At 41.6% G+C, this 13,110-nt stretch overlaps 1 protein-coding gene across 3 annotated transcripts in view; it reads left to right on the top strand.

Moving 5' to 3' along the window:
• The window catches only part of UPP1 (uridine phosphorylase 1), a 113,209-nt gene that overhangs the window by 21,199 nt on the left and 78,900 nt on the right, over positions 1 to 13,110 (top strand). For all 3 annotated transcript variants that reach the window (XM_056520254.1, XM_056520253.1, XM_056520256.1), the window contains exon 2: positions 6,827 to 6,887. In XM_056520254.1, coding sequence (XP_056376229.1) covers positions 6,827 to 6,887 — 61 coding nt within the window. The remainder of the gene's footprint in view (positions 1 to 6,826; positions 6,888 to 13,110) is intronic.

Raw genomic sequence — 13,110 nt, 5'->3', positions numbered from 1 at the left:
CTGCTTATAAGGAAAATGGATATTCCAAATAAATTATATATTGATTCACATATACAATATGTCTACTTCATGTTTGCATCATAAAGTTGACATGTTTTTACTTTTGGAAGACACCAGAGGGCTTCAAAGTTCAGCAGCAATTTTTCAATTTTTCACCAAATTTTCAAAATCGAAATTTTTCAGGGACCAGTTCAGTTTTGAAGTGGATTTGAAGAGCCTTCTTATTAGAAATACCCAATCAATGACCCCATTATAAGCACCCCTCAAAGTATTCAAAATTACGTTCAAAAAGTTTGTTAACCCTTTAGGCGTTTCACAGGAATAGCAGCAAATTGAAGGAGAAAATTCTAAATCTTCATTTTTTTACACTGGCATGTTCTTGTAGACCCAGTTTTTGAATTTTTACAAGGGGTAAAAGGAAAGAAATCTTCCTAAAGTTTGTAACCCAATTTCTCTCGAGTAAGGAAGTACCTCATATGTGTATGTCAAGTGCTCCGTGGGTGCACTAGAGGGCTCAGAAGGGAAGGAGCGACAGTGGGATTTTGGAGAGTTAGTTTTTCTGAAATGGTTTTTGGGGGGGCATGTCACATTTAAGAAGCCCCTATGGTGCCAGAACAGCAAAAACAAAACCACATGGCATACTATTGTGGAAACTAAACCCCTCAAGGAACGTAACAAGGGGTACAGTGAGCCTTCACACCCCACAGGTGTTTTAAGACTTTTCGTTAAAGTTGGATGTGTAAATATTATATTTTTTTCCACTAAAATGCTATTTTTCCCCAAAATTTTAAATTTTTACAAGTGGTAATAGGAGAAAATGCCACCCCCAAATTTGTAACCCCATTTCTTCTGAGTATGGAAATACCCCATGTGTGGACGTCAAGTGCTCTGCTGGTGCACTACAATGCTCAGAAGAGAAGGAGTCACATTTGGCTTTTGGAAAGCTGAAATTGTTTTTGTGGGGCATGTCGCATTTAGGAAGCCCGTATGGTGGCATGTCGCATTTAGGAAGCCACTATGGTGCCAGAACAGCAAAAAAAAAAAAAAAAAAAACACATGGCATACTATTTTAGAAACTACACCTCTTAAGGAACGTAACAAGGGGTACAGTGAGCCTTAACAGCCCACAGGTGTTTGACAAATTTCTGCTAAAGTTGGACATGAAAATGAAAAATGAGATTTTATTCACTAAAATGCTGGTGTTACCCCAAATTGTTCATTGTCACAAGGGGTAATAGTATGGAAATACCCCATATGTGGATGTAAAGTGCTCTGCTGGCAAACAACAATGCTCAGAAGAGAAGGAGTACCATTGAACTTTTGGAGAGAGAATTTGATTGGAATAGAAGTCGGGGGCCATGTGCTTTTACAAAGCCCCCAGTGGTGCCACACACACATGTGACCCCATTTTGGAAACTACACCCCTCATAGAATTTAATATGGGGTGCAGTGAGCATTTACACCCCACTGGCGTTTGACAGATCTTTGGAACAGTGGGCTGTGCACTCCTGCTGGATAACGGTGAAGGGGGCTGTTCTGCCTGGTGCTGCGGGGACCGAAATTCCCACGGACGTACAGGTACGCCCTGGGTCCTTAAGTACCAGGAAGCCAGGACGTACCCATACGCCCAGGGTCCTTAAGGGGTTAAGTAATTTACAAATCTGTTTAACCTCTTCAGGACACATGTCGTACCAGTACATCATGGGACCCTGGTACTTAAGGACCTATGACATACATGTACAGGCGTGGGAATTTCGGTCCCTGCCGCGCTGATATGGATCAGCAGGCACCCCGTGCAAATGCCCAGTGGGTTCATCAGACCCCCCCCCCCCCCATGTCGGCGACCGCGGCAAATCGCAAGTGAATTCACACTTAAGATTTGCGCAATTCCGGGTCATTATGGGTCTATGGTGACCCGGTGACCCAGAATTTAAGGGGGATCGTGGTTGTCCAAGACACCGACGATCCCCCTGAAGGGATAGGAGTGAGGTGGCAAGGGTGCCACCTCCCCTATCCCTGCTATTGGTCGTGTATGTAGACGTGACAACCAATAGCAGATCGGAGGCGGTGGTGGGGGGTTACTTTCGGTTTTCCCATTCTGCCCACCCACAATGGGCGGGGCAGGACGGGGTAACCGACAGGGACCGGCGCCGAAGGTCACTTACCGATCTGCGGAGGCTGCAGGCGACGGTGATCGGCGGGCGGCGAAGTCGTGCGGCTGGCTCACTGGATCCTACAGATGCCGGTGAGTTGCCTAGTAACATCTGGAGGGCTACAGTCTAAGACCACTATGAAGTGGTCTCTATACTGTAGCCCTTCAGATGTTGCAAAACTACAACTACCAGCATGACCAGACAGCTGTTTGGGCATTCTGGGAGTTGTAGTTTTGCAACAGCTGGAGGTCTACAATTTAGAGACCACTGCACAGGGATCTTCAAACTGTAGCCCTCTAGATCTAGCAAAACTACAACTCCTAGCATGCCCACACAGCAATTTGCTGTCTGTGCATGCTGGGATTTGTAGTTTTGCAACATCTGGAGGCCCACAGTTTGGAGATCACTGTGCACTGGTTTCTAAATTGTAGACCTCCAGATGTTGCAAAACTGCAAAACCCAGCATGCCTAAACAGCAAACAGCTGTCTCGGCATGCTGGGAGTTGTAGTTGGGTAACTCCAGCTGTTGCATAACTACATTTCCCAGCATGCCCTTCGGTGATCAGTACATGCTGGGAGTTGTAGTTTTGCAACAGCTTGAGACACACTGGTTGGAAAATACTGAGTTAGGTAACAACCTAACTGAAGGTTTTCCAACCAGTGTGCCTCCAGCTGTTGCAAAAGTACAACTCCCAGCATGCACGGTCTGTCAGTACATGCTGGGAGTTGTAATTTTGAAACAGCTGGAGGTTTGCCTCCCCATGTGAATGTACAGGGTACATTCACACGGGCAGGTTTACAGTAAGTTTCCTGCGTGAAGTTTGAGCTGCGGCTCACCGAAACCCGCCGGTGCGAACGTACCCTAAAAACACTACACTAACACATAATAAAGGGTAAAACACTACATATACATCCCCTTACACTGTCCCCCCAATAAAAATGTTAAACATATTGGACGGCAGTGTTTCCAAAATGGAGCCTGCAGCTGGAGGCACCCTGTTTGGGAATCACTGGCGTAGAATACCCCTATGTCCACCCCTATGCAATCCCTATGTAGTCCTCAAATGCGCATGGTGCTCTCTCACTTCAGAGCCCTGTCGTTTTTCAAGGAAACAGTTAGGGGCCAAATATTGAGTATCTCCGTACTTGGGAGAAATTGCACTACAACTTTTGGGGGGCTTTTTCTCCTTTTACCCCTTAGGAAAAGGAAAAGTTGGGGGCTACACCAGCCTGTTAGTGTAATTTTTTTTTTATTTTTTTACACTAACATGCTGGTGTTGACCCATACTTTTTGTTTTCACAAGCGGTAAATGCAAAAAAAGACCACCAAAATTTGTAACACAATTTCTCCTGAATACGGAAATATCCCATATGTGGACGTAAAATGCTCTGCGGGTGCACAACAAGGCTCAGGAGTGAGAGTGCACTATGTACATTTGAGAACTAAATTGGTGATTTGCACAGGGGTGGCTGATTTTACAGCAGTTCTGACATAAACGCAAAAAAATAAATACCCACATGTGACCCCATTTTGGAAACTACACCCCTCACGGACTGTAACAAGGGGTATAGTGAGCCTTAACACCCACACAGGTGTTTGACGAATTTTCATTAAAGTTTGATGGGAAAATTAAAAAAAATTTTTTTTTCACTAAAATGCTGGTGTTACCCTAAATTTTTCATTTTCACAAGGGAAAATAGGAAAAAGCCCCCCCAAATATGTAACCCCATTTCTTGTGAGTAAGAACATACCCCATATGTGGATGTAAAGTGTTCTGCTGGCGAACTACAATGCTCAGAAGAGAAGGAGCGCCATTGGGATTTTGAAGAGAAAATTTGGCCGGAATTGAAGGCCACGTGTGTTTACAAAGCCCCCATAGTGCCAGAACACTGGATCCCCCCCCACATGTGACCCCATTTTGGAAACTACACACCTCACGTAATGTAATAAGTGGTACAGTGAGCATTTACGCCCCACAGGTGTCTGACAGATTTTTTGAACAGTGATCCGTGAAAATGAAAAATTAAATTTTTCATTTGCACAGCCCACTGTTCCAAAGATCTGTCAAACGCCAGTGGGGTGTAAGTACTCACTGCACCCCTTATTTAATTCTGTGAGGGGTGTAGTTTCCAAAATGGGGTCAAATGTGGGGGGGGGGTCCACTGTTCTGGCACCACGGGGGGCTTTGGAAATGCACATGGCCCCTGATTTCCATTCCAAACAAATTCTCTTTCAAAAAGCTCAATGGCGCTCCTTCTCTTCTGAGCATTGTAGTTCTCCAGCAGAGCACTTGACGTCCACGCATGGGGTATTTCCATACTCAGAAGAAATGGGGTTACCAAGTTTGGGGGGGAATTTTGTCCTATTATACCTTGTAAAAAAAATTTATTTGAGGGAAATCTAGCATTTTAGTGAAAAAAAAAATCATTTACACATCCAACTTTAACGTAAAGTCGTAAACACCTGTGGGGTGTTAAGGCTCACTGGACTCCTTGTTACGTGCCTTGAGGGGTGTAGTTTCCAAAATAGGATGCCATGTTTTTTTTTGTGTTTTTTTTTGCTGTTCTGGCACCATAGGGGCTTACTAAATGTGACATGCCCCCCAAAAACCATTTCAGAAAAACTCACTCTCCAAAATCCCACTGTTGCTCCTTCCCTTCTGAGCCTTCTATTGCGCCCGTCGAACACTTGACATACACATATGAGGTATTTTCTTACTCGAGAGAAATTGGGTTACACATTTTAGGAATATTTCTCTCCTTTTACCCCTTGTAAAAATTCAATAACTGGGTCTACAAGAACATGCCAGTGTAGAAAATGAAGATTTGGAATTTTCTCCTTCAATTTGCTGCTATTCCTGTGAAACACCTAAAGGGTTAACAAACCTTTTGAATGTCATTCAGAATACTTTGAGGGGGTGCAGTTTTTTATAATGGGGTCATTTATGGGGTATTTCTAATATGAAAGCCCTTCAAATCCACTTCAAAAATTTCGATTTTAAAATGTTGTGAAAATTTTTAAAAATGCTGCTGAACTTTGAAGCCCTCTGATGTCTTCCAAAAGTAAAAACATGTCATCTTTATGATGCAAATATAAAGTAGTCATATTGTATATGTGAATCAATATATAATTTATTTGGAATATTCATTTTCCTTATTAGCAGAGAGCTTCAAAGTAAAAAAAAATCGACACTAACCACTAACATAAAGAAGAATATGTCATGAAAAAAGAATCTCAGAATCAGAATGAAAGGTAAAAGCATCCCATAGTTATTAATGCTTAAAGTGAAAGTGGTCAGATGTGCAAAAAGTGTCCGGGTCCTACAGTGAAAATTGGCTGGGTCCTTAAGGGGTTAACTTTTTAGCACCAGTTGATTAGAAATTTTTTTTTCCACCGGAGTACCCCTTTAATTCAGGACTATGGGTGGGCCACTCAAAGACATTCACATTCAAGAGTTATCCCTTAGTGAATTCCTTTGTTGTCTTGGCTTTGTACTTAGGGTCATTGGGGGAAATTTATAATTAGATTTGGACATTTTTGTGTTGTGAAAAGTCACATATTTGTTGCAGGCTGTGTTTTAGATGTTGTTTAGAGGTTTTTTTTTTGCGACTTCTCAGTGCAGTGGACATTGATTTATCAACTGCAACTTTTTGCAACGTTTAAAGTTGCTAAAAATTTCGAAAGAGGCACAATTTTTGCTCAAAGCTGCACCACTCAACACTTCTTTTTCTATACTGTAATGTTTTTTTTTTTATTTCTTCAGTTTTTGTAATGTAGATGTGTTTATGTAAATAAAATAGCTCCTAATAAAATAAACTGGCTTCGAATTTTGCCAATCTTTTACTATTAAATTTATATTGCTTCTGGTTTTGTTTCAGCTACTGAATAACACCATGATGCTGCCACAACAATGCTTCACTGTAGAGATTTTATTGAGCAGGTGATGAGCAGTGCCTGGTTTCCTCTAGACATGATTCTTAGAAATGAGACCAGAAAGTTTAGTCTTGTTGTATTTAGTGGGGCACCCACTCTAAGGAGAGTGTTGGCTGTTCCAAACATGTTCCATTAAAAAATGATGGAGATCTGTGCTTCCACACAATCTCTGAGCTCTGCAGGCAGTTCTTTCCTCCTCATGGCTTGGTTATTGTTCTGTTATGCATTGTCAGCTTTGAGACCATATATACATAGGGCTGTACCTTTCCAAATCAAGTTCTATCAAATTTACTGCAGGTGAATCAAGGAACTTAAACATTTCAAAAATGATCAAGAGAAATGGGGGTCCCCCAGGGTCTCATCCCATTCATTGATATGGAAGGTTTCTTTAGCGTGAAAATAATTTAGGAGTTTCTGTATATTAATTTAATTGTGAAAAAAACATGATTAGATAAAATTATGCCCCAGCACTTCTTTATTGATCATTTGCTTAGGACAGTAAGTGGACTAATTTCTTACAAGTGTAAATGTACCCTAAATGTAATGAAAAATGCCCATAGCAAACCATGACACGTACACAGCTCTCATCATGCCCATACATGCTGCTATCTAGAGTATAATAGTCCTATCTAGAGTATAATAGTCCTTGATATGACATGGTGTAACATGGAGTTAGAGAGGATGTACATAAAGCCATTTTAGATAACTGCCACTTTACTTTCTGATTTTTTTTTTCAAGGTTATAATATGGCTCCCGTTACAGTAAACAAAGAAGGACACCATGAACCATCACAGTTGGGGTGAGTACTCAGTGGCATTGGTAGTGACCATGTTACCATGTACTGCTTCGCTCCACAAGTTTATGTGCGCCGTGTACAATATTATAGTATAGTATGTATTACACACATGTTGGGGAACCTGTTCTTGACTGGTTTTGTATAATTGACCCAGTATCTTCCTTAGCTACCTGCCGCCCAGTAAGCACACAGAGGAAGCCTTACGACTCCTACTAGTTATCCAGGGATCAATGAGCACTGAGTATACAGAGATTGGGAAGGCAGGGACTGTTTCTGTGGCTTCTGTTGATCAGGAGGCTTGTGCACTACTCTTATGAAAATGAAACCACTGTTCTATATAGATCCATAATGAATAAAGGCATATCATAGAAAATGGATCTTCTACAACCAGAAACAATTGATTCTCACAATTATTGCAGCCCTGGACATGATGCACCACTGTGTAGGGTGAGTAATTTCTCCACCCCACAATTGGCGTTATACCTTCTATAGGCTTACATGCTACCAATTCCACTGCGATTGTTTAGTGGTTGAACAATTATTTACTCAAAACGGGACATGTATGGTAGAAGCAGTTTACCCCTTTTCCCGAATTCTAAATTATGCGCAGAAGAGCTAAATTTATCAATCAAGCGCAATGAGCTTCATAAATTGCGGGTAAATATAGTAATCTCCTCAATCCACTCTTTGGAAAATAGAATCGATGATTTAGGGCATTTTGCTACGTTAAGTCCAAAATGGCTTACATTTGCGCCAAAAAAACAGCTCAAAATTTTTGGTGTAAAGGAAAAGTATGCAGTTAATAAATCCATGCGTACTATAGATGTCACTCCAAGGTACCCCGATTCGGCCACATCTGGAGGACATGCTCTACCAAAACGTGCGCAAAAAGATGTGCAAAAAAAGGGCTTGCGCGAAATTTTGCGCAAAAAAATACACACAAAACAGGGGTAAAATCTTTGATACATGTCCCCCATAGAGTGAATTCTCTGTCCTACTATATCACCATTAAATTGGATATAGATATATTCAACTAGAAACAAATATCATCTAGTCACCTGTATGATCCTAAAAAGGATTTATCTAAGGTTTACTCTTAAAGAGGTACTCCACCCCTAGACATCTTATCCCCTATCCAAAGGATAGGGGATAAGATGTCTGATAGTGAAGGGTTCCGCCACTGGGAAACCCACGATCTCTCCTGCAGCACCCCCTGTCTTCTGGTGTACGTAGCGAGCTTCGCTCTGTGCCTGATGAATGGCAATGCAGGGGCCGGAGGAATGTGACATCACAGCCCTGTCCCTTCGTGACATCATGTCCCAGCGGCAGGACCCCCACGATCAGACATCTTATCCCCTATCCTTTGGAAAGGGGATAAGATGTCTAGGGGCAGAGTACCCCTTTAAATGGTACCAGTCACGAGTATTGACATTAATACATTATAGATTAGCCTATTTGAATTACCTTTCAATATACTTCTTAATATATTTACTTTATGTGTTAGATTAACCCCTAAAAGTTTGGCCAACAGGGGTCCTCCTTCTGGTCATGCTTGCAGATTGTCTCCTGTAACAGCCTTGCAGAGAAAAAAGTCAGAAAATGCAGATAGGACCTCAGCTCAGCACAGTTTATAGTGTGTATAGAGCTGAATATTTCTGCTTCCTTTCCCTTTGAGCTGAGCTAGACTGTAGAGTCATGGAGGAACTTTTATCATAAGGTGTCTATTGTAGACACAGATCTACCCCTTTACACTGTCTGTCTAATTAACACTTTTGCACAAAATTTTCAAAAAATGCGCAAAAATAGAAACGCCCCCTGGCTCTACCGTGCACTCCTTCTGTACCTCACACTGCACAGAGCTGCTCTTCACAGACATGTGGCATTTTCCCACGGTGGACCCACAGAATTCTGACTTCCTTCTTATTCTCCCGGGTTAGTGCCTTCTTATATTTCCAAGTTGCCTTATGCAAATTTTTTTTTTTACATGTTTCTGGGCTAATTTTCTTTTTTCATATTACTTTCCTACCCAAGTTAATAAAGTGTTATGGCTGACACTAATGCTTGTGAATTCCCTTCAGAGGTTTTAGTATAATAGTCAGTCTATGGCAAAAAGATTAAATAATTGGAGGCGGTTCTAAATCTGTATTACAGTGGGAATCAAAAGTTTGGGCACCCCAGGTAAAAATTTGTATTAATGTGCATAATGAAGCCAAGGAAAGATGGAAAAATATCCAAAAGGCATAAAATTACAGATTAGACATTCTTATAATAGGTCAACAAAAGTTAGATTTTATTTCCATCATTTACACTTTCAAAATAACAGAAAACAAAAAATGGCATCTGAAAAAGTTTGGGCACCCTGCAGAGTTAATATCTTGTACTGCCCCCTTTGGCAAGTATCACAGCTTGTAAACGCTTTTTGTAGCCAGCCAAGAGTCTTTCAATTCTTTTTTGAGTCATCTTTGCCCATTCTTCCTTACAAAAATCTTCCAGTTCTTTGAGATTTCTGGGCTGTCTGTCACACGCTGCTTTTAAGGTCTATCCATAGATTTTCAATTATGTTGAGGTCAGGAGATTGTGAAGGCCATGGCAAAACCTTCAGTTTATTCCTCTTGATGTAATCCCCTGTGGATTTTGAGGTGTGTTTAGGATCATTATCCATTTGTAGAAGCCATCCTCTCTTTAACTTCGCATCCAAAATTTGCTGAAATTTTATTGAATAGATTTTTCCTTCTACTCATGAGATGTTCCCTGTGCCACTGGCTGCAATACAACCCCAAAGCATGATTGATCCACCCCCATGCTTAACAGTTGGACAGAGGTTCTTTTCATTAAATTCTGTTCCCTTCTTCTCCAAGTTCAATTTTAACCTCATCGATCCACAGAACTTGTTTCCAAAATGCATCAGGCTTGTCTATATGTTCATTTGCAAAGTTCAAATGCTGATTTTTGTGGGGAGGACGTAGAAGAGGTTTTCTTCTGATGACTCTTCCATGAAGACCATATTTGTACAAGTATCTCTTTATAGGGAAATAGTGTACCACAACTCCAGCATCTGCCAGATCTTTCTGGAGGGATTGTGCAGTCAAACTTGGGTTTTGAATAGTTTTTCTCATCACCCTGCGAGCTGTTCTGTCTGATATTTTTCTTGGTCTTCCAGATCTTGCTTTAACTTCCACTGTTCCTGATGACTGCCATTTCTTAATTACATTCCGAACAGAGGATATTGACATCTGAAAACATTTTGCTATCTTCTTATAGCCTTCTCCAGCTTTGTGATCGTCAACTATTGCTGATTGTTGGGGCAATGTCAGAGGAGTCTGGGCATTTAAAATCCTTGAGATTGACATCACCTGGTCTTCCCAGATGATGATTGAGAACAATCCATGACACTGGCAGGTCTCAGCTTTGCAAAGGGGGCAGTGCATGCTGTAAATTTTGCAGGGTGCCCAAACTTTTGCAGACACCATTTTTTTGTTTTCTGTTATTTTGAAAGTGTAAATGATGGAAATAATATCTAACTTTTATCAGCCAATTGAACGAAGTAGAAAAGAGTCGCACTCACCAACCAGGAGCAGTGTTCAAAGTCTGTTCTTTATTCACACCGGCAGTGGAAAAATAAAAGACTGTCACACACGCGGGGAGCGAGAGCAGCCGCTCTCATGATGCGGGGGCACACCACCAAAGGCGACTAGTTTCGCGTCACGGATGGACGCTTCTTCCGGCCAACAAGGTGTACGCCTACCTATTCAGGTGGGTCAATATTTATACAGGTTAAAATGGGAGGGAGGGGGAGGGGAGGGGAGGGGGAGGAAACAAGGGATGAAGCGTGGTGACCGTAACTAACAATGAAGTGCATTACAGAAAAACCACATACCATTTTAAAACCTAAAAGTATACAAACAATACTTATAGTAAAACCAACCTTCGTCCAATATCTGAACGATAATAACGCAGTCAACATGTTCTTCACTTATGCGTTTTGGATCGCTCTATTGATTTTTTGGATGTAACCCTGAAAATCAGTGAAGGTGAGCTAACTACTACTGGATACAGAAAGAAAATTTCCAAGAACACATTACTCCACTATCACAGCTCGCATCCTAGTTATGTCAGGAACAACATCCCTTATAGTCAGTTTCTAAGAATCAAAAGAGTAAATAGTGACAATGACAATTTTATTAAACAGGCAGAAGAGCTAAAAGGAAGGCTATTGGAAAGGGGCTATCCCTCAGAGATTATTGAACAAGCCTATAATAAAGTCGAAAGGAGAGATAGGGAAGAACTATTGGCCCCCAAAAATCCAAGGAAAAATAACAAGCATCTAAAGAACAATAAACGCATTGTTTTTTCTTTTGCAAACTCACCAATCAATCAGCTCATCAGGAAGAGCTTCTTTGATAATTGGTTCCATTTTGAACACGATGTAGAATTGGATGAGGAAGCAAAAGAAAAACCTATTATCACATTTAGAAAATCTTCCACCATAGGAGACATAATCAAAAAATCTAAGAAAAAATCTCAAGATGCAGGAGATCATTCGCTGAATAAAATGACGCCCAAGGGGAATTATCCTTGCAGGAATTGCAAATTTTGCAAATATAACCTGTCAAAAAGGAATTTCTCCATTGGAGGCGTAAACATATTCGTTAACCAATTGATCACCTGTCAATCCACCCACATAGTGTATTGCATAATTTGTCCGTGTAAAAGATATTACGTGGGAAAAACCAAGCGCAAGCTAAATGCATGTGTGAGAGAACATCTCTACTCTCTCCGGTCAGGCAAGGGGTCCCCACGGTTCATCGCTCATATGAATGACCATCATGGCGGTGGAAGCGAGGGACTAAAATTTGCAGAACTCGAGAGAGTAGAGCATGTCCCAGTCGGCATAGAAAAAGAAGCTTTCCTCTTACGCTGAGAGGCCTTTTGGATAATCAGACTAAAAGCTATGGGACCAACGGGCATGAATGACAAACAAGACCTGTCAGCTTTTCTGTGAATCAGCTACCTTTTCTGGTTGGTTTTACTATAAGTATTGTTTGTATACTTTTAGGTTTTGGTATGTGGTTTTTCTGTAATGCACTTCATTGTTAGTTACGATCACCACGCTTCATCCCTTGTTCCCTCCCCCTCCCCTCCCTCCCATTTTAACCTGTATAAATACTGACCCACCTGAATAGGTAGGCGTACACCTTGTTGGCCGGAAGAAGCGTCCATCCGTGACGCGAAACTAGTCGCCTTTGGTGGTGTGCCCCCGCATCGTGAGAGCGGCTGCTCTCGCTCCCCGTGTGTGTGACCGTCTTTTATTGTTCCACTGCCGGTGTGAATAAAGAACAGACTTTGAACACTGCTCCTGGTTGGTGAGTGCGACTCTTTTCTACTTCGTTCAATTGGCTGATATTAGTTGCCTCTGTCTACTGGTCTGCACCTCCACGCAGCAAGATAGTCTATTACACGGTCACAGCAGCGTTGTTCCTCCCGAATATGCCTACGGGCTGATTGGATATAGCAGTGCCGGGTGCCACACCTGTTCTTGCAAATACTTGTGAAAATCTAACTTTTGTTGACATATTATAAGAATGTCTAATCTGTAATTTGATGCCTTTTGGAGATTTTTCCATCTTTCCTTGGCTTCTTTATGCACATTAATACAAATTTTTACCTGGAGTGCACAAACTTTTGATCCCCACTGTACATATTGCTGGACAGAGTCTGACAGCTTTTTACGTGTCCTCGTAGATGGTGTATATTTGTGCAATTTAATCGAGACTTTCGCAAAGTTTGTACGTGTAATCATTAAAGACGCAGTTGATAAATCGTTGTACTCTGCATAATTAGCTCTATCGTATACAGTCACATAGAATTCCACAGTAAAACTATCAAAAAGCGAAAGACGGAATTGCGCAAACATTTTTAAGCAATATAGTCAGTGAAAACGGTGTATATATAATGATAAATGTCCCCCATGGTGCCTTCGGTGTATAGTGTTGAATATTTAGCTGAATATTTCAGCTCCCTTTGGAAGCTGCTGGGCAAAGCTGAGCACGCTGTAGAGTCCAGTGTTAAGAGCTCAAAGGGGGAGGGCAATCATAGCCCATCTCACACTGAATTGCTTTTGGCTGCATGTAGTAGAGTGCGGGAGGGAGTTTTCCCCAGCAGGGCTTCGGATGATGGCACACCTGCCAGGGGACACCCCTTCCTAGTCTTCGGATCTCAGTTAGAC

The sequence above is a fragment of the Hyla sarda genome, chromosome 5, assembly GCF_029499605.1.
Source record: "Hyla sarda isolate aHylSar1 chromosome 5, aHylSar1.hap1, whole genome shotgun sequence".
NCBI lineage: Eukaryota > Metazoa > Chordata > Amphibia > Anura > Hylidae > Hyla > Hyla sarda.
Note: the sequence above shows the minus strand (reverse complement) of the source record. Positions and strands in the feature narration are given on the sequence as shown.